This window comes from Macrosteles quadrilineatus, unplaced genomic scaffold, assembly GCF_028750875.1.
Source record: "Macrosteles quadrilineatus isolate MER2022 unplaced genomic scaffold, UCM_ALF_1.0 Scaffold_8__2_contigs__length_117827958, whole genome shotgun sequence".
NCBI lineage: Eukaryota > Metazoa > Arthropoda > Insecta > Hemiptera > Cicadellidae > Macrosteles > Macrosteles quadrilineatus.
In genome coordinates, this window is record NW_026542601.1 from 12,073,737 (window position 1) to 12,098,421 (window position 24,685).

The window sequence follows — 24,685 nt, forward strand, 5'->3', positions numbered from 1 at the left end:
TTGTAATATATTTACGTATTTGTAATATATTTACATGTATGGGGTATCAGAGGAATTTGTAGGACCATGTAAGTAATCCCTCCAAGGACCTAACAATATACATCCAAGTAGGTACACACACAGGCATGTTTTATTATGGACTTATATTGTAAGCAGACTTCTCATCTAACTATCTATCTATCTATATTATTATAAAATTGAGGTGGTGTTTCGGTGTCTGTCTGTCTGGACAGCTGTCACAGCTAAAATACCAAAACACAGCCAAAATTAAGCAAAAACATGGTCATAACTAGGAATGTCATAGGCCTATTCACTTTCCTGAGTTCCTCTCATGCTACTCCCCTTGGATGTCCAAAGTTTTTAGGTGAGGTTTTCAAAAGTATTACTTTGTCTCCACTCCATGGAAGTGTGAGAAAATTCACAATGTTAACTGCCAAATGCTCTATTCACGATTTGAGACAGCTGATCCAAAGAAATTAAATATACTTTACACACAATCTTCTACACACAAAATTCAATGGTACACTTAAGTCGTGTCTAGTTCAAATTCTATTGGTCGCTCTCCTCTCCCCCCTGACCATCACGTACTATAGCGCTCTCGCTGTAGAAAGAGCCTGTGTGGTACAACTGCTGTTCAGGCTCTTCCTGGCTCGGTACCTACTATGATATTTCTGCCCCACCATTCCCAAGCTAAAAGCGCATGGTTGTTTCTTAAGCATGTTTCCTCTGTATATCTCTGTGATAAGGCATACATTAATAGTGATTCAAATGGTGGCCTCGACATTCCCTTCCTTTCAAATGTAGGCTATATATTTCTTTCAAAAGAAGAATAAAAAAAATCCATCATGTATTTAAATATGAATTTTTGGGTAATAAACACCCTCTTTACATGTTTTTTTTAAAGAATCACAAGTTTAGGGGAAAATAAACAAAATTAAAATATACAACATTGAATATTCCTTGGTAATAAATATTTTATTCCGTATTTCCAGAAAATATTGAAATAAAGATAATAAATATGTTAAACTTAAACATCATAACACTATTTACAAACCCTTTAATTCTAAAGTAAATTTATGATTTTGTTCAGGAAAACGCTGACATTTTACAGTGCATTGGCAAAGATGTAGTTTATGTACCAGGTTACATATACCTTATAATTCCATTTGCCAACACTAAAGCATGACTGTATCTTGTGAGCTCAATAACCTTCACAACTTAGGCTAAAATAATGAAATGAATCTTTTATTTGTTTCAAAAACAAAATACAAATTTTGAGGAGGACATGGGTAACATGATTTACAATCTTTGATTTAATTAAGGGGACAGCAAAATTTCGTCATCTACAGTACTAGCACAAATTTTGGATTAACGGTGATTAAAATAATATACTGGTAAATGGTCAAATGTTAAGACAAAATTAGATTAAATGATAACAATTTAAATGAGAAAATATCTGGTTATAAATCAAGATATTGATAATCTAATCGTGGATTTTAAAATATTGGTGATAATTGCTGGAAGGTTTTAACCTGATTGACACTCTTGGAAAACTGAGATGATCACTCAAACGTCAGCAATGACATAAGTACTCTTGCTATAATATGGTGTTATTTTATTCCCAGTACCACTTGACATCCATGTTATTAACATCAAATATTAAATAGGCTACCTTTGGTACATAGCTCAACCTGAGACATTTTTAAAACTTAAGTACAGAAGGAACTGGCAGTGTGATGTGTTTGTTCCGTTAAAACTATAGGAACTGTGAGTTGCTATACAAAAATGTCCTTTAGCAATACTGTTTCACAAACAAATAAAAGTTTTCTCTGAAAACTTAACGTGTATTGCACAGTTAAACTAATAACCTAACTGCAGTTTTAAAAATTAATTTCATAAAATATTTTTCTTTCCAATTCTGATTAAAAAGAAGAAATCATGTAAGAAAAACTTGTAAGAGGCAAACTGATATTTACTCTGACGTAAACATAGAACCATTCCAAATTTTTTTTGTATTTGGTTGAACTATTTCACTACAATACACTTATTTCAATATTCATTTAACACATTTTCAAAATAACAAAAACAAAGTAATGTTTAAACATAAAAAATCGTATATTTAGAGTAAACATACTAAGTAAGTATACTCTGTAACAATACTACTTGCAAAGCGATTTGATTGGATTGATGAGGCACAGTATTTAGCACACTATAAACAACCTGTTCATTTACAGCTGATCAATGATACGTTCTCAACCAGCTAGTCAAGTTCTCCTACCCAGTCCTCTTTCTTCTAACAGATTTTTCCTAAACAGCTGATAGTCGTCTGCTAACAGTTCTGTGGCACTCTGCATCGCCTCTTTCAGTGCATTCTTGATCTGGTCCTCATTCCCTGATTCAACAGCTTCATACATCACTCTCATTGCTGCCAAATCTAGGTTGATTTTGTCCTCAGCAAAGTCCACCAAATCTCGGGCATCTTTCATGAAACGCAAGTTAGCAATGTGTCTGGAATTGTGGGACCTGAAAAAGAAATTGTTGTGTTAAACAGTTTTTTGGAAGTAAATTCCTGAAATTTTAAACCCCTTTTACCAGTCCCAAATCATTTATGTGAGATATTTTTCCAGTAGCGCTAGTGAACATTAGAATGATTTTTCAACCAAAAATAAAAATACTAATCAGACATCAATGTTACTAGCAGGGTGAGTGCACCATGGAATGACTGGATGAGAGCGAGTTTCATTTTAATTTAATATTACCAGTTACGTACACATCAAACTATACAAACTTTGCTTGTTGTTTAAGGATTAGATTTTATATATATATATATAGATTATTTTATTTGTATCAGGCATCTAATCAGAAGATGGCAAAACAACTGAGAGAGTTCCAAGAAACCAAAACAATCCATTTCACAGCGAAGCACTGTATTGGGTTGGATGAAAATTGAAGATTTTGGTTGTACAAGTGTTCTATAAACTAGGGAAATAAATTTACGGTAATTTACAATCAATTTTTCACCGATAACCGAGTTCCGATAGCGGGGTGACAAGCCGTGTTTGTTGATTGTGTTTGCGGTGTCGATTCTCCGATAGCAGAGAGACGTCATCGATGAGCTTATAAAATACCAGATATTAGAAACGCAGCACAAAAATTAACATTAAAGTCTCCATTTTCCAACAGAAAACGCAAATGTGCCTGAAAAGTGGGAACCAAACACTTTTAAAAGCAAGATCTTTGTCTGTTCTGTTGGCTATGCAACAAATACCACCCACATTGGGTTATGTGTTTATGGAAACAAAAACAAAAAATGTGTTTATGGAGTACATTCAAACACGTTTTACAAAAATTGAATAAATTATGTTACTAAACTAATCAAGGTTAAATCAAAATCCAGTTTCCTCCTATAAGCCATATAAATTTTAATGAGAAAGGATGGGCGAGTAATGTGACAGAAAACAATTTCAAGGAAAATCCAGATGCATAAATATACAGGAATCTTTTAACTACCAATTAATTATTGTTTAACAAAGATTATAACTTTTGTAATATTTTTAATTCCTATAAGCTAACTAGGTGAGCCTATGCCCAAGTCCTTGACCAGGTCCAAGAGCTTTGCCCCAATGTTAGCGTCTAGGTCATCACCTGGCTGCTTTTGACCAAACAGGCCCTCCTCCTAGCCACAAGTCTGTAGCAATCCAGAATGATGTGCTTTACAGTCTCATTGGACTGGTTGCGTAATCAACACTCCTGGCTGTCATTAAGATTACAAAAGTTTAAAGGTGTTTATTGGAATAACCCCCCCCCTCACGCGTCTTCACCCTCATCAGACCTACGGGTTGAACCTCTGGCCTTCTTTGAAGGTTCTTCTACCAAGAGTGGTGTGACTGTTGCACCTCTAAGGCCAAGTGGCCACACTCGTCTCGACATCCGAACCCACAGATGGGCCTGGTGTTCCTCTGGTCCTTGGGGCTTCATAGAGGTATGGGTCTTGCTCTGGATTCTGGATGAGCTAACCCCTGAAGTGTTGGTGATCAGCTTCTGGAGTTGCATCGAGGTTTGGTTCTAGGGTTTAGGTTTTCTTGAAACCTTAACGTTCCCACCAGTAAACTACTGTGAGGCTGTACGTCGAGCCCTGTATGCCCGGGTAAGGTTATTTACTCCAGCAGGGTCACCTGGTATCCTAGAGGCTCCTTACAAACCACTGCTGGGGTGCCCGGTGGCATTCACCTCTGCGGCATGGATCGCTTAACACCACTGAGGTTCGGCTGAAAAAGAGGAAAAGGAAGGAAGAAGAGAAGAGTTCTTCAATAGGAAAGCAAAGAAGAACGAAGAGCCAGCATAGGAAGTATGCTGGCCATAGAACCCAGAACAAAGAAGAGGAGGGATCTGGGGCTTGGCTAAGGTACCTCGGGGTCACCAGCCCACAAGAGGCATCCAGTGTAGTTGATAGAAAACTACCCCAGCGGGGATGTCACAATATTAAACAGTGTTTAATTTAGATTGTAAACAATAAACTAAAAGTGCTGATCTATTTGCACTGACTGGTGAGCTCCCTTTAGACATAAACCGTGTAAAGCCTAGCAACTACATGCACAGCCACGCCACGACAACCATCCGGTTCAATGGCAGTGGACGGCTGCAAGAGTTTTCTGCCATTGTCATAACCGTGTAGTGTGAAAGCTCTCATGCTATTCTTTATACTACTAAAAAAATTATCTGTACTGGCAAAACCCGATTAGTGAGAAAGCAGCATTAGTATATGCAGACAGGTAGATGTTTAAAAAAGGAACATTAGTAAGCCTAAATGTTCATCATTATTTACCCGGAGTGTCCTCGGTGTCCAGTATGTGTTCTACAGAGAACTTCACAGCGTTCCCAGAACTCCAAAGTATTCTCTGAATCTTCCAATCCACGGGAAGACAGGAAATCTCGGAAATATCTACAAATATAGCACAGTTAGTAAAGTTTTATTACAGTGTAGAGACATTTTTTCTTAAGACTTCTAACTCAGTTTATAAATTTATATTTTTATGATACAGTATTGTATTGAATGAATAACAAAACACAAAACCAGGGGACACATAATTTCTAAAAGAGCCCTTCTTTAAAAGATAAAGTTTATTTGGGGTTTCAATAATCATGTAACAATTTAGTTTTTTTATTTAAAAAATGCCTTCATGGTTCAGTACAATTTGTCGTAATCGTAAATGATGTCAAACTTTACTAGTGGTTGTTTTAGGAACAACTATTTTGGCTAATATTTGAGTAGTTTGAGTATTTTGGTAGCTAAACAGCACATATTCAGTAGTCGGAGGATTGTTCTTAGGACAGAGGGTTCAGATTCCAATATACTTGACAATTTGTTGTATATTAAGTAGCTCTTTTATGTTCACTAATCTGGGAAAGAATTGGTGGGAGATCTTAAATTTAATTATTTTGAAATAAGTCATTTTAACACTACTTTTTATTAAAATACCGATAATCTGGTAGCTCTGCTAAACATGTAACGTAACTGTACAATAACAATTAATTACCATTCCCAACTTGAATACATCTTTTTCCATTTAACTTTTACTATCGTTGGCCAAAACTCCCAAAATTTTGCTAAATGTCATTCAACTGTATTCCTTTCCACATTCACCATCCACAATCCATGCATGATAAATGGCAGTCTTGGCGACACCAACCGTCTTAAAAAACACTGGAGCCTGCAAAACGCTCCTTAACTTAGTACTTCTTCTTAACATGTTTTTATATTGACTGTAACAAATATTTAATGGCAGAAGACAGAGGATCCTGGAGGCACATGGTTGGCGAGGCCAAAAACCGCTTTGGTTGTTAATGGCCACAGGAGTAAGTAATAGTAAGTGACAAAGTTAAAATCCAAATTGTAAGTCTGAATATCAATCTATGAAGAGACAAATATGTATTTCCTTACAAGGACAGTTAACGTAACCTACATGACAATAAACATGATATTTCCGCCACTGTTAGTTTCACGGAAATCTCTCATACAACCTGAAAGTGGTCACTGTGGAATTGAGTAATTATTGATCCCTAGTATTTGTTTGATGGAATGGTTGTCAACAAACTATAACAATAATGTGTCTTTTAGCCCTTAAAATGGAGACCAAGCAAGGTTTTAGTTACTCACTTTCTGCCGTCTTTGCTATGCAGCACATGGTGCAGACTGTCTGTCCAACGGTTAAACTCTTCCGAAGGGATGCAATCCCGATTTCCATCACCCGCACAGGATAAACAACTCATCCTGGCCCCATCATACCTGCACAGATCAGATGATTAGCAGACAACCAAACACTCGTCTTAGCCAAAATATATACAGTATGTTCAGTAAGATGTCTTTTTCAGTTTGGTTTATACAACAGAGATCGATAATTGACAGTAGCAAATCCTGTCAATGGTTTTTTTTTCATTCAACTACATCTACTTTAACGAATTTCCCTATAGGGAAGTAGCTATTACTGTAGGTGGCACGGTAAGATTTAGATTCGGAACTGATACACTTTTCGTTTTGATGTCCCTAGAGGCCAAAAACACTATTCGTTCAAATTCTTATATATGTATATACTGTAATACATGTGTGTGTCTGTGAACACGACAGCTTGAGTAATTAGTCAGATTTTGATTTGGCTTGGAGGTGTAGGGCGGGATAAACTTGAATGAGTTTGTTAGCTAGCATGATTGGACCAGGAATGATGGGAAGGGGGTTTATTGGGTAAAGACTGTTTTTCCCATTTTTTATTCTAAAAACATAAAAGTTTTCCAAACCATTTTGTAGAGTGTTTAACAAAAGAAATTATTTAGTACTGTACATCGAAGCGTTATTATATGCCTAATGGTTAAGTTACAAAGAAAATATAAACAAAAATTTTGCATTTACAACCCCCATGTTTTTCTCATGGAGAATAAGTAAACTCTGTTTGCTTGTTTATGAACATATTTTGATCAAATTTGGAGAATGCATTTATTTCATACTAAACTATAGATTAAAAGTTACCTATACAAAAAAAACGCTTTTTAACCCTAAGTACTCGTTATAATGCTATTTTAATAGGAAATAAACGCATATTTTTAAGGAGATATTTTAGCGTAAATCCAATCAGGCAAATGGAAATTCGCTTAGCCTGCAGGTCTGCTGCGGCGGGGGTATTAATTTTTTGTAACATCGCTGAGTCATCTACGCTAACTAGAAGTTTAAATTAATAATTTACAACTGTGATTTCTCCTCACAATCAATTAACATCACACTGTAGAGTCTGTCTTTTGATGAGAGCAATTAGTTTGATAAAACTACTTCAGCTACTGATAAATCTCAGACAAATCTCTTCAATTAATCACAGTCCAAAATAAACTGGAACTTGAGTCATTATACATTTCATTTGAACTAGCTTCATTATATTTAGCTATGCCTTATTGCCATAAAAAGCCAATAAGTATACCTACCTACAACTGGAGTTCAAAAAAAGTGTTAACTAATTAATTGATTGAAAAATCAGTTGCGGATCCAGAGGGGGGGTGAAGGGGGCGACCACCCCCCCCCCCCTTCGGGCATACATATACAGTGTACATATCTTTTGCTGCATGTAATACAGTAGTGCATACACATTGCGTAAAATAATTTGTGACACTAACTTTGGACAAAGAAATGATATAAAACTGCCATTTAGGAGACTTAGTTTACACAAATTTTTCGGGGGGGTTCCCCCGGACCCCTCAGACTCCCTGGTTCCCCCCCCCTTGTGACTGTTCTAGATCCCCCACTGTGACAAATGGATTAAATCTATAGTGAAAAGCTACTTCCTGTACATTTATTTCATCGATTTTAAAATAATTTTCAAGAATTTGGCATTTAAACACTTTAAACGACATAGTGATGACCTAAAATTATGTGTTCGTTGATAAAGCTAACAAAAATAATGAATTCCATCAAATCGGGTCACAAAACCAGACTGATTTGATTTATTTTGTTTATTGTTGTTATATTGAAAGTTTATAAATTATGGAAAACCTAACTCTCAAAAGCTGCAGCTGCATTACAAGCTTTAACTGGATTTAGCTTTTAATTTATGTTTCTCTGAAAGAACATTTTTTTTTTAAAGTATGACTGTCACCTTAAACTATTTACACTGGATAGTTAAGTAGGTATAATAGTGTTTTTATTGTTTTTTTTTTTTTTTATTATTATTATTTACCTTTAATATAAAAAAGTGTTGTTAAGTACAATTTTACATTGTATGTCTTTGTTTTCTTTTCAGTGGCGGATAATACATGGTAATACGAACAAGTCCACGTCCAGGGCATGGAAGATTCTCAATATTTTGGAAAATCCCAAAGGTGAAGAAAAACAAAAATCAAAACAACAGAAATATTGATCCCACAAGCACAAGCAGTAGTCTAAACTATCAATTTTAGCTAAAGAGCTCAAACGACTTGTTCATACAATATGTAAACCCCAATCCACTTTGAGCCATTGCATGATTCTGTTCCGAGTTTGCATGTTGGTAATAATTAAAGATGTTATCACTCGAGTGCTACAACAGTCAAACCCTTTGTTTAGTTTTCATAGCGATATTATTGGTTGTTAAAATCTTTAAATGTAAGAGCTAGAACTTGAATGTAGGATTGATCATTTAAACTGCAAAATAACACAAGTTATTGTAGTATTCTTACTTTTACAATATTCAACAACAAAATATGCAATAGGCTACATATTAAAAAAAATTAAAAATTAAAAAAAACAACAGTCTGAACTACCTAGTTATTTCACAGAAAATTATTACACGTGAAACATTGAGAGATTGACTATGATGAGAAATCATTTTTATGGCAAACATCAAATGTAATCAGTCTTTATAGCTGTTACAAATCATTCAATATTTTAAGTGTAATATTTTTTCTGTGTCATAGGCAACCTTATTTTTTAAGACAGGAATGTTTATTTTTATTTAAATACTCGTACTTATCTCTCCAATTAATTTATTGTGGTCAAAAAGAGAAATTTAACTCACTGTGTTTCCAATAAAAGATTCAATGTGTGTCATTAAGATTCAGTATACCGGTACGTTACTCAGATATTTTGGAAGCTTTTATTTACATGATCATTAGCGATGGAATTACGTCAGAGGATTTTTAATTAAAAATGAACATGCTAAATTCATTTGTAAAACATTCTGGATTACATCCTGCCTCAGCTCTAGTATCAATAGGTATAGGACTCATTGTTCACTGGGGCATGAAACAAATAATTTGCATGTATTTAACATAGGCTAGATAGAATCGTTTTTAACTGTAATATATTCAAGAGCGGTACTGGACCCAAACTAAAAAAACTCAATAGCACAGTAAAGCCAATAATTTGCAAGGACCAAATCAGCGAGTTTCTCAGATAATTTGGTGTAGTCTGATATAAACGTTTAGAGTGGTTGTCTATAGATGTCTCTGTGAGTTAGCCAAGCAGATTGGTTTCGTACCTTCAAAAAAGAGGATGAACAGACAAAACATCTAACAACTAATTTTTATTGTGAAAAACAAACAGAAACAATTAAATTGAATATAGGCCTAGATAAACACAGACTTGGACTGGAAATATTGTAACAGTGAGAACTATGATTAAACTTGCATTACGAAAAAGGATACATTCAAGCAAGGATGTACTATAACTTAGTAGTACGGTATGGTATAAATTAAAAATCAATACCGTATCCATAAAAAAATTATCTGAGATTTCAGACCAATTTATCAATGTGGTTTAGGCTAACTCTTTATAAAAGGGCAGTATTTATTTATATAAATTTACTAGCTATTATACCCTTAAAAAAACGGTAATACATCAGGGAGTTTATACCAAGCACAAATAAACAACGCATATGATAAAGGCAAAACGCCCTATTGAATCAAAGACCAGATGATTTATTGGAATAATAAAAGATGACAAAATCTTTATGAGCCAAGTAGTTCAGTAAGCAACACCTTATATCAAAGGCTGCAGTGAGAGTGGCATATATTCTAAATCCAAATTTACAGCAGCAAAGAACAGAAATAGACCATGACTTGCTTCATTCCCTCTCTTGAGTGAATACAAGAGGTAAGAGCGCATTGGTGAGGTCTCAGCTTTACACTTGTGGCATTGATTTGTGACTCACTCGTGACCTGACTTGGCCACAGACTGACTGGGTTGTTGTTATTCTCTGCATTACAACAGCGGTTGACAAAACATTCCTCTAAGCACAAGCGATTGATCATATATTGTGTGGATGAAACGTAGGTACAATTAAACCCTAGGATTTGCTCTCTGATAGACTAATTGGTAGGCTGATAGGTATTTAGGTTACATTGGATTTTCCAAAATGTTTTGCTACCGGTAAGTATTAAATTATTCTGCAAAATATTGTGTGGCGCAAAGAAGAGAACGATGGTAACCAGACAGAGATTTAAATTATTTAAACAGGAATTAAGAAAGTGATTGATATAATGTCCGAACTGAAAATAATTAGGGTATTGATAGGTACCGGTAAGTCAACCACAAGGGTTTGTAATTATTTATCATCCCTATTAGAACCTGGTATTTTCTGACGTTGGTTGGCATATTTGTTTGTATTAAAGTAAGAACTATTATCACACAGCAAAAGGTGGAATTTAAAAATCGAATTACATGACAGGATAAAAGATGTCTCTATCACAATTTATTTTATTTTAACATTGATTTATTTTAATCGCAATTAATAAGATTAATGTTAAACATTAACTTACATTTCTCTATGAACATCTGCCTCAATCTTAATATTTTCTCCATTTTAAACAGCTTAAGATGTGATTTTGTATACTTAGTTAAGTTAGTTTAAAAGTTTAATCAAACAATTATTTTATTTTATTGAGGTAAAACTTTACATAGGGCCTAAGTTTAGTTGTGTTTATCACCTGAATAAGGAGATTTGAAGGTGTAAAAAACTGAACTAGGCTATACAAGTGTGTTATTAACCAGTGAAAAATATTCTTGCTCTTGAAGATTAATGTCTGTGACATATAAAGTATTTAGGCCTGAGTATTTATACACCGGTATTGGTATTTTTTATGTTAAACCAACTGACGATGAATCCACCATACACTAATTTGCATAATAATAAGCACAAAATATAGTACAATAATTAATGATTGGCAACAAAGGTTAACTAATAGAATATTAGTTATTTCTACATCAAACCACCATATTAGCATAGGGTTTGAAATCACCTCAATGTAATTAAACCCCAGACCTAGTTTAAGAAAGTTAAATGTTAAAAATCAGACTTTTTTAGACAAAATAAATAATAAATAGGCATACTAACCCTAAAATTTGTAATCCAATTCCTTATGGTAAAGACAGGTTCACTGCACAAGAAAACCATTAAGTTACTATTACACCAGAAAGATAAGCACAACACAAACTGACACTAGAGATAAAGAATATCTCTAAGTCATTACGACATACGTTTGCCGAGTAAACCAAATTGAACTATTGAAGTAAACACAAAATTTGTAATGTGGTTAAATCAAATTCTTTATTCTGTCTTCTGCTATGTTATTGCTTCTGCTATTTTCACCGGACTGCCTTCAAAATCGCGGGTATTTTTGGACAGGCAGTGGCGAACAGGGTTGCCAATCGCTGGGAGAATTTCTTATTGAAGGGGAACTCTGCCACGGCCGCCTTTGACTCTGCACATTCCATTTTCTATTTTAGTGTTATAGAGTTTTTAATATTTAAATTTCATCTTAGTTTAACTCCATGCGATTTTGGGGTGTGTTCATTCATTAAATATTGCATTATTTTTGTTGAGTTTTACTAGTATTTTAATGGATAAAAGCCAACTACTTAATTCGAAATACCTCCTTGAGGTTTCTTTTTATTTGCTACCGGTACCATTTATCACAGTTGGTGTGGACTATGGGTGCTGTCTAAATTTGTAATTTCTACATTGATATCTGGTTTGTTGTTAATTGACTATGTATTGTATGTATGCATTAAAACATTTTAACTATATTAATTTTTGTTGAACAATCAAGCTAGTAGTTCCTGTAAAAGGTAAAAATATTTTGAAACAAAAAGATTGTTTTTACTGGATACAGAGTAAAAAGTACTTCGTCCTCTGTTCTTATGTTAGTTATTTTTTTTTTTACAAATATTACTACATTATATTATTACAAATATGTTTCACATTGAAGTAGTATATACGTTATCTGTGATTGTTTGAAATACATATTGATGCTCAAACAAACCATACAATTTTTCTTACACCAGGTGCCTTTTACAAGAGGTCAAAGTGAAAATAAAGTGTTTGTGAGTGTACCGGGATTTGAAACAGTTGTCCCTACTACTGTAGTAGTATAATATGACCTCTTTCCCATAACACCCAATGATTAAACTACAATTAATATTCACGTTCTGAAACCGTAGCTAGTAAAATGCATTTAATCACTTCGTCGTATTATCCGTCTATGCTATGATACATATTTAGAGGATTCCCCATTATAGGGAACATGGGGGGAATTTTTGGCACGAGAGAGTATTCAGTTGCGTTGTGGTGGCTGCCATGCAGTGGAGCGACTTCCCGTACGATCGATATAATCGTCCGCTCCCTCGTCGAATGTTGTTACTTATTATTCTGTTTACTTTCGTAATTCAGTATTATTTTGCTGGCTTGTTGTCAGAGCAATACCTGATGATAAATATTTACTCTATGGCACATTTCACAGCAGTTTACACTGTCAATCTTTCTTTTATATCGTATCTGTTTCTCTCAACGATCGCGTAGTTATTTGGTATTTTAGTATTTTTGTTGTTTGATAATGAAAATAAAATGTTTTCTGTGTCATTGGCAACCTTATTTTTTAAGGCAGATGTGTTTATTTTGATAAATAAATTCTTTTATATACAAGTGACACGTTTTACAGTTTTCAAATGGTTTAAATACATTTCGGCTGTGAAACAGTGGATTGTGGATTTCTACTATGATATTTAAGTTGAGCTAGTTGTTCTGTTTTCTTATCAAAGCACACACTTAATTTTTATTGTTTTTCCGTTTATGATCATTTGTCAGCGTATATATTTTCAATTTATGTAGTTATGGTACATAAGCCACATAGGCTAATTTATTCGAGGGACATTTTCTAATAATTAATTCCCTTGTGTTGCTAGTTTACTTTTCAAAACTTAAATTTAACTTGACCGAGATACTGCTCTGATGACCCAAAGGTTTCGTCTAAAAAAATAAACTAATAAATTAGTCCCTTGTAAATCAACAATCACACAGCCATAATAATCATGTGGTAGTTCAATTCTATATTTGTGAAGAGTCTTTTTAATGATCTGATCTCCAATCCCAACCATTTCGAGTGACTTAGGATGATTGCCTCTTAGCATACATATAATCACAATCATGTTGTATAATATTGTTCAGAGTATTCGCAATGGCAATAAACAAATATGCTACCAGCACCTCAGTCCCAAAACAAAAATCTATAATTTTCTTGAAAAAGTTGGCATTTGACATTTCGATTTCAAGTAGAAAAAATGCAAAACAAGGGTTAAGTATGGCCAAACAAATGTAAAACAAAGCTGAGTGGAGGTTAGAAAATTGGGTTATCCCAAAATGAATAGCCCCATAGTGTGTTGTGAGGACGGAATATAGATGAGAAGACCAAGAGGTGCGGCGGTCACGAGGTCAAAAGCACGGCCTGACAAATATTGTCGCACAAACAATGGCTAACAACGCAATCAAAGAGGCACTTCAGCGAAACCGGAAACACGTCACTAATGTGGGAAATTCTCGTACAGCTTTTAGTTAGAGTTGAAGATCAAATCCATCTACTCCAGGGGGAATTTCTACTCAATCGCTTATTTTGTTACAGTTTCTTGGAATATATTTTCGATGAGGTACAATTTGTGACATGAAATCATGAATGTGCAGGAAATAAAAATGATTCCGATTAGCATATCAAGTGAAACGTCATCGGTTAGATTAAGTGTTATATTTATCAGCAAATACATGTTTATTTTCCCGAATTGAGCAATCGGTATTTCTCATATTATAAGCTAACACACGATCTTAAAAAGAGAAGGGTCAAAAAAATAATACCATTTATGATTCAAACAAAAATGTTAACGGACGCTTCTATCGTACACCAGCTCTAATCTAAGATTGAGTGAACGCAAAGGTCACTGCCATCATGATTTGGCATTGTTTCTAATTCCACCATTGTTGCTCTGCCATTCGAATACGTCGAAGATGGATGGTTGATCATACGCCTAAGGGCACCTCTCAAACGACGCAGCTCATTTTTGTCGGCAGCAATAATATCAGGACTGGTAGGAGTTATGAGGAATTTGATTCCCAACAGAAATTTGTTTACAGCAGCAGCAGGAATTTGTTTACTAACAGTAAAGTAATTGAGGGTTTTTTATTAAAAATTAGTAGATATTCGTTTGCGTGTATTCGTTTTTGGAAGCCCCTCCGTCGGTGAGGATGTTAACGTCGCCGCCAAAGACCACGGAATGGACGTGCCAGAGTTTTACAAGGAACAATGACTCACAGGCCTTGGAGGAATATAAAATAAGTTCCCACCCAGCCAGCCGTGACCGCTGGCGAAATGCATTCCGATGTCTTTGGACGAATCTTCAACTTTATCAGTCTCTGAATTTAAACTTCAGTTCTTATTAGTAAAAAATCAATATGCGTAAACGCTGAAAAACAATTCTTTTTGTTCAATTTTCGTTTTTTGGCCATAAAATTAAGATTTTAAATACATCTTCTCGTACATAATCTACTAAATCGACTAAATCGATGATTCGACTAAATCTTTGACCCTTATAATAACTCATGTAGGCCTAATACTACATGGGGATGTACTACAATGCCAATTCTTGAACACAAAATGCAATGAAACATGACTCTGCTGCTGTGGGATCTCTGTCATAACGATTGATTAGTTGATTATTAATCAAGACTCATCATCGATAGTTACTCTTATCTGGCTGTGAAGACATTGACTTTTAGTATCCAAATTTGGAGTCTACAAACTATTGTTGTTTTATTTACAGTAGGATCCACCTGTCCACCTTTTTATCCACCTTTATCCACCTTTATTAGGATCACCTGTATGTATGGCGGTTCCTTGGTATGTTCTCGGAATGATACTTTCTCCATACACCTTGACGCACTTTTTTAATCAATAATCGTTAATAATTGTTGAATTAAATAGAAAAAATCTTCAGATGAGTATCGTAATCACATACCAATCTATATATTAATAGGCAAGCACGTTTCTTTAAAACCTTTTTTCTGAGCTCGTGTGCATCGCAGGGAAAATCTACGCATTCTGTTGGAAAGATATTTTCCTGTAGATGTGCAGATCCCTTCGTAAATTAAAATAGGCTCCAAAATAAGCACAAAAAATGAATTTAAATTTTTTTAAAATCAACATGGGCCTTATATGGGTTGCCATGCTGGTGACGAAATAACAACGCAATATAAACAGAAAATCAAAATAAATTGAAGAAATTGCAATCACATGTTTTATTTACAGTGTGGGGTGGAAATAGAGAATTCTGTACATTACATATTTTTGGTCGGGTTTTCGACCATTAGACGACCTCTAGTTAATAATTATTGTCTATGCTGTGTAAACATTTAAGAAAAGGTAAATATTATTACAATAACGAATTTTATCATTATTGTTATTATTATCAATTGAGATGGGGACGCCACCTAGGTGCTTATTTTAACCTAAATATGAGTTGTGGATGAGTGTACAATGGTTTAAGATGATCTGTAAGTTGGAGTCTTTGAGATAGTAGTTATTTTTTATAGAAATACAACAAATTCAACTTGCAATGAAAAACTGTAACTACTCTGAATGCATTGTATTGCTGTATGCCAATTCTTTTACCGCCCAGCTGTTTCGACCGTAATGACGTCACAGTATCTACTGTGTCCATATGTTGGGATACGTACCGGTCTGGACTGACCTCTGTGACCTGAAAAGCATTAAAAGTCACTCTTCGGAATTTGGGGTTTAATGCTCCGTCTGATTCTCTGATTATTTCACTCGCTCGTTCGCTCACATTCGTTTCGAATAACGTATATTTGCAACTCATTTGAAAGCTATTTTAGTTAGACGTTATTTTTATATAGGGCTGAAAATGAAATTAAGTAGTTTCAATTATTTAGGAGACAATACGAGCATTACTTTGTCTTACAGTGGAATATATAATCATACATAACCGTTTCAAATTTACACTATATTCAAGCAACTAAAATATTCTCGATAGACCAACTTTCTTTGCGAAACTCTTCTCAGTAAAGTAGTTTAAATTTACAACCACGTCTTTGAATGCAAATTGAACAATAGACAGTTGTTTTATTTTTACCGTGTTTTTACCTAACCCGCCATGTTAAACTTCCCTATCCCAAGCGTGATGTATACAACTTCATTACTTCTCGAGTGATGTAAAGTATGAACGTTACTGTTAGAAGATGAGTGAAATGGATAATGAAAAATATTATTCGTAACCTCCTGTATATTGTCGGGTCAGGTAAAATCTTGTACGTTACACGTTACGCAAGAACGTGTTTAGCCTACGTCACTTAGGTAAATTATGCAACTCGCTTCCGCCCGTTGCACAACATTCAACTGCGTGATGTAAAAACGCTCTTACTACACTTGTAAGGTAAATAGCTATTACCTAGTTCTAGATTTAAAGTTTTAATCCTAAAAACACATACAATAATTGGTTTCAATGTATGTCCTACATGTTATGTATATCACGAACCTTGAAAATCTCTATTTGAACATTGGCGTCACTGTGAACAGTAGATTCAATGTTATTAAACTGATCAGTATCATTTATATCATAGTTTTCTGCTCGACGAGTATCCCGGTCTGATCCAGAAGGCCGTGTTTCGCTTCGGTTCTTCCGTTTCGCACGAGCCATGATTTGGGGACATTATTTTTTGGAGGGTCCAAATAACAGGACAATCTCTTCTCCTTCCCTCTTTCTTTCTCTTCTCTCTTGTATCTCGTTCGCTTCATCTTTGTCACGAATCCTCTAATATTACTCGACAGTTGACCCCATTTAAAGACCAAAAAAGCTTGCTATCTTCAAACCTAAATTTTATGTGACAACTGACAACTTGTAAAAAAAGCTCATGCCCAACAAACAGCTGACCTGTTCTAATAAAATGTGACACTTCGATCCAAGAAAGGAAATAGTATATTTAATCACTAGGGCGTAATGTGATTCTTTTCGACCCGAGCTCTAGTTTCACGACTGAGGCGAAGCCGAGGTCAGAAAATGAGCGAGGGTTGAAAAGACCCATTTTGCCAGTGTGATGAACTTTATTTTTCGTCATAATGCAACGTTAATTAGCAAACTAAGTTAGAAAATGAAAATGCTAATTTTTACAACAGCTGATTTTTACTACAGCTGATTTTTACTACCTAAGGACTAAAAAGGACTTCACTTTAGACCTGCAACGCATGTATAGAAAACGCTTCTGCTGCTCGTGATTTTATGTATTCAGCCCATTTTATAAACTCCGGTTTGAAACTGAAGTTGAACTGTCCAAATTAATTCTTATTACTGGTTTTACTACTAGAATCGAGGCCATATTTATTTTACATAGAACAACTAATACAGAGGTAGCAGTCATTAAAAATAAATTTGAAGGTTCAGAACTAAAACATTGCACTCTTTAAACTATTTTTTTATTGCAAAAATGCAAATGAAATATCCTACACTGGACACTTTTCAAATTACTCAAAGAAAGCTTTTGTCGACTTTTTTCAACCTGCAGAGACAAACTACTCGGGCAAACTCTAGTTGAAATTAGGAATTGCGGTTTCGGGACGGAATTGTAGACCGCATAATGAGGTATTTGGACCCACGAATATAATGAAATGAGGTGAAATGAGGGAAAAGGTCGATTACAGAGCAGATGCTTTTATAGCTGTATCTGTACATACATTCAAGGCGCACTAGTTTAATATAGCAACTCAATTAGAATTATGTTTAAAAATTCAATCGATATGTAGATTATATTTTACTAAAGAATGTTTCTATGAAAATGCATGTGACATGACCATGTGGCAAGACTATGCTCGGATGCTCAGACCATCATAGGTCAATTTCATTACCTCCTGATGTTGCTTTATAATAGAATGCAAAGCATAATATTTATACAGTATGCATATACGGTAATGGTTGCAATATTTATCTGATCCGCTTTATTTTTAAAGAGACTCTGCTTTAAAAATATACCTAAGACTATCGTTTACAAATCGGTAAATTCTAGCCATTCTAGCCCTTTGCCTTCAGATGGGTGACAACTATTTGACTAACAAGTAATTTTGTTACCTTAAACCTTTATTTTCAAACATATTCAGCCAAAAACTCTTCAGCCAAAAACTCAGTAGTCTCATAAATTGTTTTAAGGAATCCAAAACTCAATAAACCTTTCCCTGTTTATGAGAATTTACAAACTTATTTTATAAAGAAAATGTTTATTTTCCAAGTGTTTTATAACCGGAAAGAGACGGATGCTAAGATTACTAGGATTACTCATTCTGATAACGAAGATTCGAATGTCGTCTGTAAATGTATGATGTTCAACTCTACTCATTGCCATAATGATTCACTATAATTTTGAACAATTCGTTTAGTGTCTAAATATTACGTTGTACAATCAACTATAGTAGCCTACTATTTATTATAATTAAATAAACTACAAAACCAATTAATTGTTGATAACTTAAACTTGTTCCCGCTTTCATAGTATCTACTATGAGTTCATATAGTATTGTCAGTATCCGAGGGATTGTTGAAGTTTCCGCCGGAAGTAAGGTTGGCTGCACTGTCTTCTCAATTACATCGTCGTCTCCTGTGGAACAGGAACTACAAGGAACAATAAGTATAATATAAAGAAAAACAATCGTACCCCTGATTACTATTTATATATAGGTTAATTGAAAACTTTCATCCGGCTGAAGATTTTATGTACTTTACAAAGTGTCGGACACAGGAAATAGCAAAGTTGTGTTGTGATGAGCCGCGCTGCGCTCTCCGACTTCGGACATTCTCAGGCCGCACGACCGTAATATACCTTGGGCAATTTTAATTCCCCAAATAACTCTAGAACTCCGAGAAATTAAAGTAATTGTAGACCCACAAGGATAATTTGCCATAACATTACATATAATTATAAATGTTTATTTCCAACATATTTTTTGCTTGATTTTATAAATATGGGAAACACATTGTACATTTTTGTCCGATTTTTAAACATATCTTTGAACATTATTGAAAAATCTCTAATAGGTGCTAATATTATTCGTCTACCTAGTTTTTGTGCACACTGATTCTTTACTAATTTTCACCATGGGTAGCTGAGTGGTAGGCCTACAATGTCAAGCGGGGCTTCTACAGAAGAGGACCACTACTATTGCAACTAGAAAACCTATAACAGTTGTTTACTTACGCTAGGTTAGGTTTTATTAGGTTAGTAAATAGCTTTTCTTACACGATTTTTAATTTACCGAACAGAAAAATCACAAAAACTAATCGTGTAGGGAAACTTTAAATAGTGTCTCTTCCGAAAAAGACCCTGCCAAGCTTATAATCAGAGGGGAACTCGGTTTATCAATAGTGAAAGATTTGATTCAGAGTAAGGTCGGTAGCTTTTTGATGTCTTGAAACCAATCCCAGTTGTTGGTGCGTAAATAGTAGGCCTATTACGGCATTCTCAAATGATACAAAGTGGTAAAAACATCTGTCTCGACTCGATGCATATTAATCAAAGTGATTAAACCAAAATGTCGATATCATTAAACACATTTTCCTATTTTATCAATATTAATGAAATACCGGTACCGTCTACAATAATCCCCATGAAAGCGGAACAGTCCTCACGGTATTCATATTCATAATCATCAACCGTAAGGGCACGCTTGGTTTTGGGATTACTCTAGTTCAACTGATAAAGTATTGGTAAAATATAAATCCGCACAATAGTTTTCGTACCTATGGCCGAAAATGAGGTTTTGCTGGCTCAAGATAATGTTTAAAACGATCGAGAGCTGCAAAAAAAACCATTTCGGTCCGTGGTACGAACGCTATTTTTCACCACGCTATACCCTATTACCACTATTCACCACGATAATAATGTACACTAATATACAATGGAAATTCACTTAGTTGGCAGGTTTACGGCAGCTGGGGTACATTTAATAGAATTTGATTCGAGAACATATAATAATATTAGAAATGGAAAATGTGTTTTAATTTATACTTTTATAAAACCTAAATATTGTTTATTGGATAAAAATGGATTTTGGTCGATTTAGTAACTGGATTATATAGTGATGATTAATAGTGACCTAAAATATATTTGCTAATACGCATAGATAGAAAATATTTTAATACTGAACCACACCAAGCTGTAACATTGCTTTAAAATGGAAAAAAACACGAAATTTGAGTTCTGATGGACACTAGTCCCAAAGCCCTGTTACCGCGAAAAAGTCTCCTCCAGGAACAGGTAACTTCTTTCTTCGAGAAGTTCTCAGAGAATTATTTAATACTCTGAAACTAAAAACCCACAACTAAATCCACGAATATTAAGCTGAAAGTTAAAATCAAATAATTATATTTTAATAAAACAATTAAAAGTGATGTTAAAATAATATTCCTGACATCCGGGATGTTTGTGCATGTGATGAGTTGTGTTGCAACACTGAACATTAAAGCGTAGTTGGTTCGTTGGTTCAGTAATGTATACGTGATAGATTATCATAAACTTGTATTTAAACAGACACTATTTGATATTTGAATTTAGGCAGGGTGAACCTTATGGAGTCTGGAATGATTGGTACGCCGAATGCTAGAGAGTTATTTGATTTTATGATTATAAGCCAATCATCGGCCTCAGATAAGAGACACGACTCTCGGCTTTTAAAATAATAACTAGATGTTATAATTTTGTGTGGTTGGTCATACTTTGACAAAAAGCGGTGTAGTCGTGTAGCTACTCAAAACTCACTGCGAGTGTCAACCGATACAGACGACTCATAGTAATCAAACCCGGCTTTACATCGCGACAATTTATATTAGTTTATCAGACATAAATGATACTTTCCTTTAACTAAAGCTAAATTTGTTTTATATTCCTTGATAGTTTGATATTAATGATTAATAAATACACCTCTCTAGATTTAGGAGCAGAGACACCTAGTGATGACTAGACGAACTGTTGCGCAGCTTAGTTAGAGTGACACATGTTAGTAGCGCTAGTATAGTCGTCGAGCACAGTACGTTGTCGATCTTCAAGCGAAACGGCTCTTAGACTACTGAACTGACTTAATAAAATTACAGAAATTTTAATTTTATACAGTTAATTGGATTTGACATTATTTGAAGATTACTTGGTATATTTTCTCCATAACATAAAAATCCTTCAATTGAATAGTTGAGCTCTAAGTATTTAGTTATGAAATACAGGTACCGTAGTAAAACACTATTAATCCATCGTTTATTAATTACATTTATGTTAAAAAGACTGTAATATTATTTTTTATATGTATTATTACCATTAATTTTGAATTAAACAAATAATGGTATCTATATCTATAAAAGAGGAACTATGTATGTATGTGTGTGTGTGTATATGTATATACGTTATGGACTCAGAAACCGCTCAACAGATTGTAATGAAACTTTCAGGCATTATTAAGCATCTTTCAAGGATGGTTCGAGTGAAGTTTGGTGCAGATCCGTCAAAAGGGCTCTGCCCCAGAGGGTTTTAAGTGGGCCAATGTCAGACTTTTTTTATCTACAATGTTTACAAATAAATATAACTAGATAACACGTTGCTCGAAATCGAGCAAAACTGAAACTTGTATGTAAAAAATAAACAAAAAACATAAACAGCAAGACCTTAATCAAATAGTCGCTCTAAAATAATTTATATGACTGATAAAAAAAATATCATGATGTAAAAAATTTAAAAGTAATCTACAATATTTAAATTTACATTCACTCATACTGCTTTGGTTATCTCTTATGTATAGTAGGCGGGTGCACTCTATGAGCACGTAGATGTCAACCACACACTGTAAAGTGAGCTTTTGACCTAATGTAGCTCAATTCCTCTCTTGACGCCAACCATCGCTACTCTTATTCTAGCATTGTTAAATTATTTCTTTTATGTGTTCTGTTTTAGGCGTGTTTAAATTAGGGTTCCCAACCCAAGTCTCCGGTTGGGAACATAAGAGGGTAAGCAAGTGGATCCAACAACAGATCTTGAATGGATACGCGTTTAACATTATTAGTGTTGGAACAAACTATACGATTTATTTGGCCAGGTGGTGCTTTGTTTTCAGCTTTAAAAATTGCTGCAACATCTACACATGTAGCACCATTGTAGCGAGGGAAGACACTTCTGTCTCTTATTATGTACATAAGAATCTCACTTGACTCCTCGGAGCTCTCGTCCCTACAGAATGTCTGCCACTGTCTTCAAAGATTTGCAAATTGGTTGGCATTGTGACCCTATTTCCCGCATATTTTTTCATTGCATTTTTTGTTTGAATTGTGCTTAATTCTCTTTTTTGGGTTCTAGTGACATTGTTGTACTTACTTATATATCTGTGCGTATTCAGGATCATCACCTTATTGAGGAATTAGAGGACCCACTCGGTGGTAAAACGTGTCACGGATCTTAAAATTGTATATCCCTGTGGAACTTTAACGTCTTAATGAGCTTCGGACTCGGAGCTGACCATGGTAAAGGCAGAATTGAATTGACAAACTTTATCCAAATAACTTCTATATATAAGTCTCACAGTCCTATTTTCAGATTGGGAGTTTCCAATAAGAACCTGAAGGTATTGTGAATTGCACAAATTAAGTAAACGAACTTTCATTGATGACAACAAAGAGTAAAAACTTAACTGTCTCGGCCAGTCTTTTCTTGCTTAAAAATATGTAAGCTACAACAATGTAAACATTTAATGTTCATTTGTCCGCGATTATACTATCACAACGGTGGTACTACCACTATGTACCCACCAAATGTTCAATTGAGAGTCTGATGCAAGCGGTCATTTTCGCGTTCTCTCCATCTACTCACAGTTCTTCGTCGTACTGGCGGCATTTGATTTTAAATTTAAATGAAATGAGGAAACCAATCAACAGAAAACACTATAAAGGAATTGGAATTTTGATACACATTGTAAATTATGTGATAATATGGTAATGTAATGGATAACTGCCCTGCGAATAATCATTTTTAAACATTCACTTCATCACATCGAACTGTAACATGATAATCAGTAAAATACGATGTAAGGTGAATCAATTTAACCATAGAAAAAAATAATAAAATATTTATTAAATATTTATTCTTAAACTCTTCATTATGAACCAGAACCAGACTTAGTTAACAGATTGAAACAAAATATAAATCCCAGCTTTGCTCTGGAAGTTTTAAGTCCTGCAGTCTGTGGTTAACCTAAAAAACTATTTTAAACTACGTCCATATGTTATTTGTAAACAAAAGGAAATGAGTTTGATCAAATGTCAACAGATAGCCTTCCACCTTCCAAACTTTAGCCCTTAACTGTACTTAAGGGATGCCTTTTCTTAATATTCTGACGTATTTGCACATCTACGTGAAAATACCTTTAATTTGACACCTCAAACGTTAAAATCCGTCAAACCGTTATTGAGTTATGACTGTGAAAAGAAACCTGCTTCCGTATTAATATATAGATACTTTATTGTTTTAAGTAAATAAGCGAACAGTTGATTTTGCGGTCCTAGGGATGTAAAAACCTGCTCGGTCCCCAAATGACGATGACAGCTGGCATGGCCAGCAAAACGTAACTTTCAACTACTAATTAACGTATGTAAAACAGCTAAAAACATCATAGTGTCGTGCAAAAATACTTATGAAACATCTGGGGCCCATTTCATAATAAAGTACAAACTAATATTATTAGTAAATCAGCTGATCGCCCAATGCAAATCTAATGGAAATAACAAGTTACAAGTTGTAACTTGTAACTTGTAGTTTATTATGAAATGGGCCCCTGATCGTAGTTATTATTTCACACTTACCAAAACTTGAGCCACATATTAGCCTTGCTGACAACGACAAGTTCACAACTATAATGAGTTCACGTTTTGTTTTATCAGTTAGTAAAGTCCAAGAGGTTATCAACTCTAATATTCTTTCAGAGTTGGTCTTTGGTGTCTCCTTGCTCATCGCATATTGTAACCAATAGTTGAGTGAAAGTAGTCACGTCGATAAGAGTAAAACTGAAGACGAGCGGAGCATCGTGGCCGAAACGTCGTGGGAAAACGACCTTTTGGATCGAGGTCATAGTTTAGTCCTGGGGATGTGTTGACTGGTCATATTTTGGGCGTGTATTTAAACGTATTTCTTAATGACGGAAATATTACTTTCTCCATAACTGCTATGATCTCCCTCACTGTGATGTTTAGAATCGCGATATACACACTTGTCACTTGAAGTTTGCAAGGATAGCAAAACTGCAGAAAGGCAGGTGATAAGGGCCAGGTGTTCAAAGCCGAATTCGTAATTAAAACTTTCAAACAATACCAGCTGTTGGG

The 24,685-nt window shown here is 34.6% G+C and overlaps 1 protein-coding gene across 2 annotated transcripts; it reads right to left on the reverse strand.

Moving 5' to 3' along the window:
- Positions 1-964: 964 nt before the first annotated feature.
- LOC129000809 (uncharacterized) lies at positions 965-24,222 on the reverse strand. Of its 2 annotated transcripts, none has more exons than XM_054427830.1 (4): positions 24,170-24,222; positions 6,158-6,286; positions 4,826-4,942; positions 965-2,523 (listed from the first exon to the last, which is right to left on the reverse strand). In XM_054427830.1, exons 1-4 carry the CDS (start codon positions 24,184-24,186, stop codon positions 2,265-2,267), a joined length of 522 nt encoding a protein of 173 aa, XP_054283805.1. In that variant the 5' UTR covers positions 24,187-24,222; the 3' UTR covers positions 965-2,264. The 2 variants fall into 2 exon arrangements, with proteins under 2 accessions (XP_054283805.1, XP_054283806.1); XM_054427831.1 differs by lacking the exon at positions 24,170-24,222 and adding an exon at positions 11,349-11,597.
- Between the last annotated feature and the right edge of the window lie 463 nt (positions 24,223-24,685).

Excerpts from the sequence above, each read along its gene's own strand:
- LOC129000809 (XM_054427830.1), bottom strand. Across the intron at positions 4,943-6,157 it reads CATAGCAAAGACGGCAGAAA|ATATTTCCGAGATTTCCTGT; the intron begins GTGAGTAACTAA and ends CTATATTTGTAG. Across the intron at positions 2,524-4,825 it reads GGACACCGAGGACACTCCGG|GTCCCACAATTCCAGACACA; the intron begins GTAAATAATGAT and ends TTTCTTTTTCAG.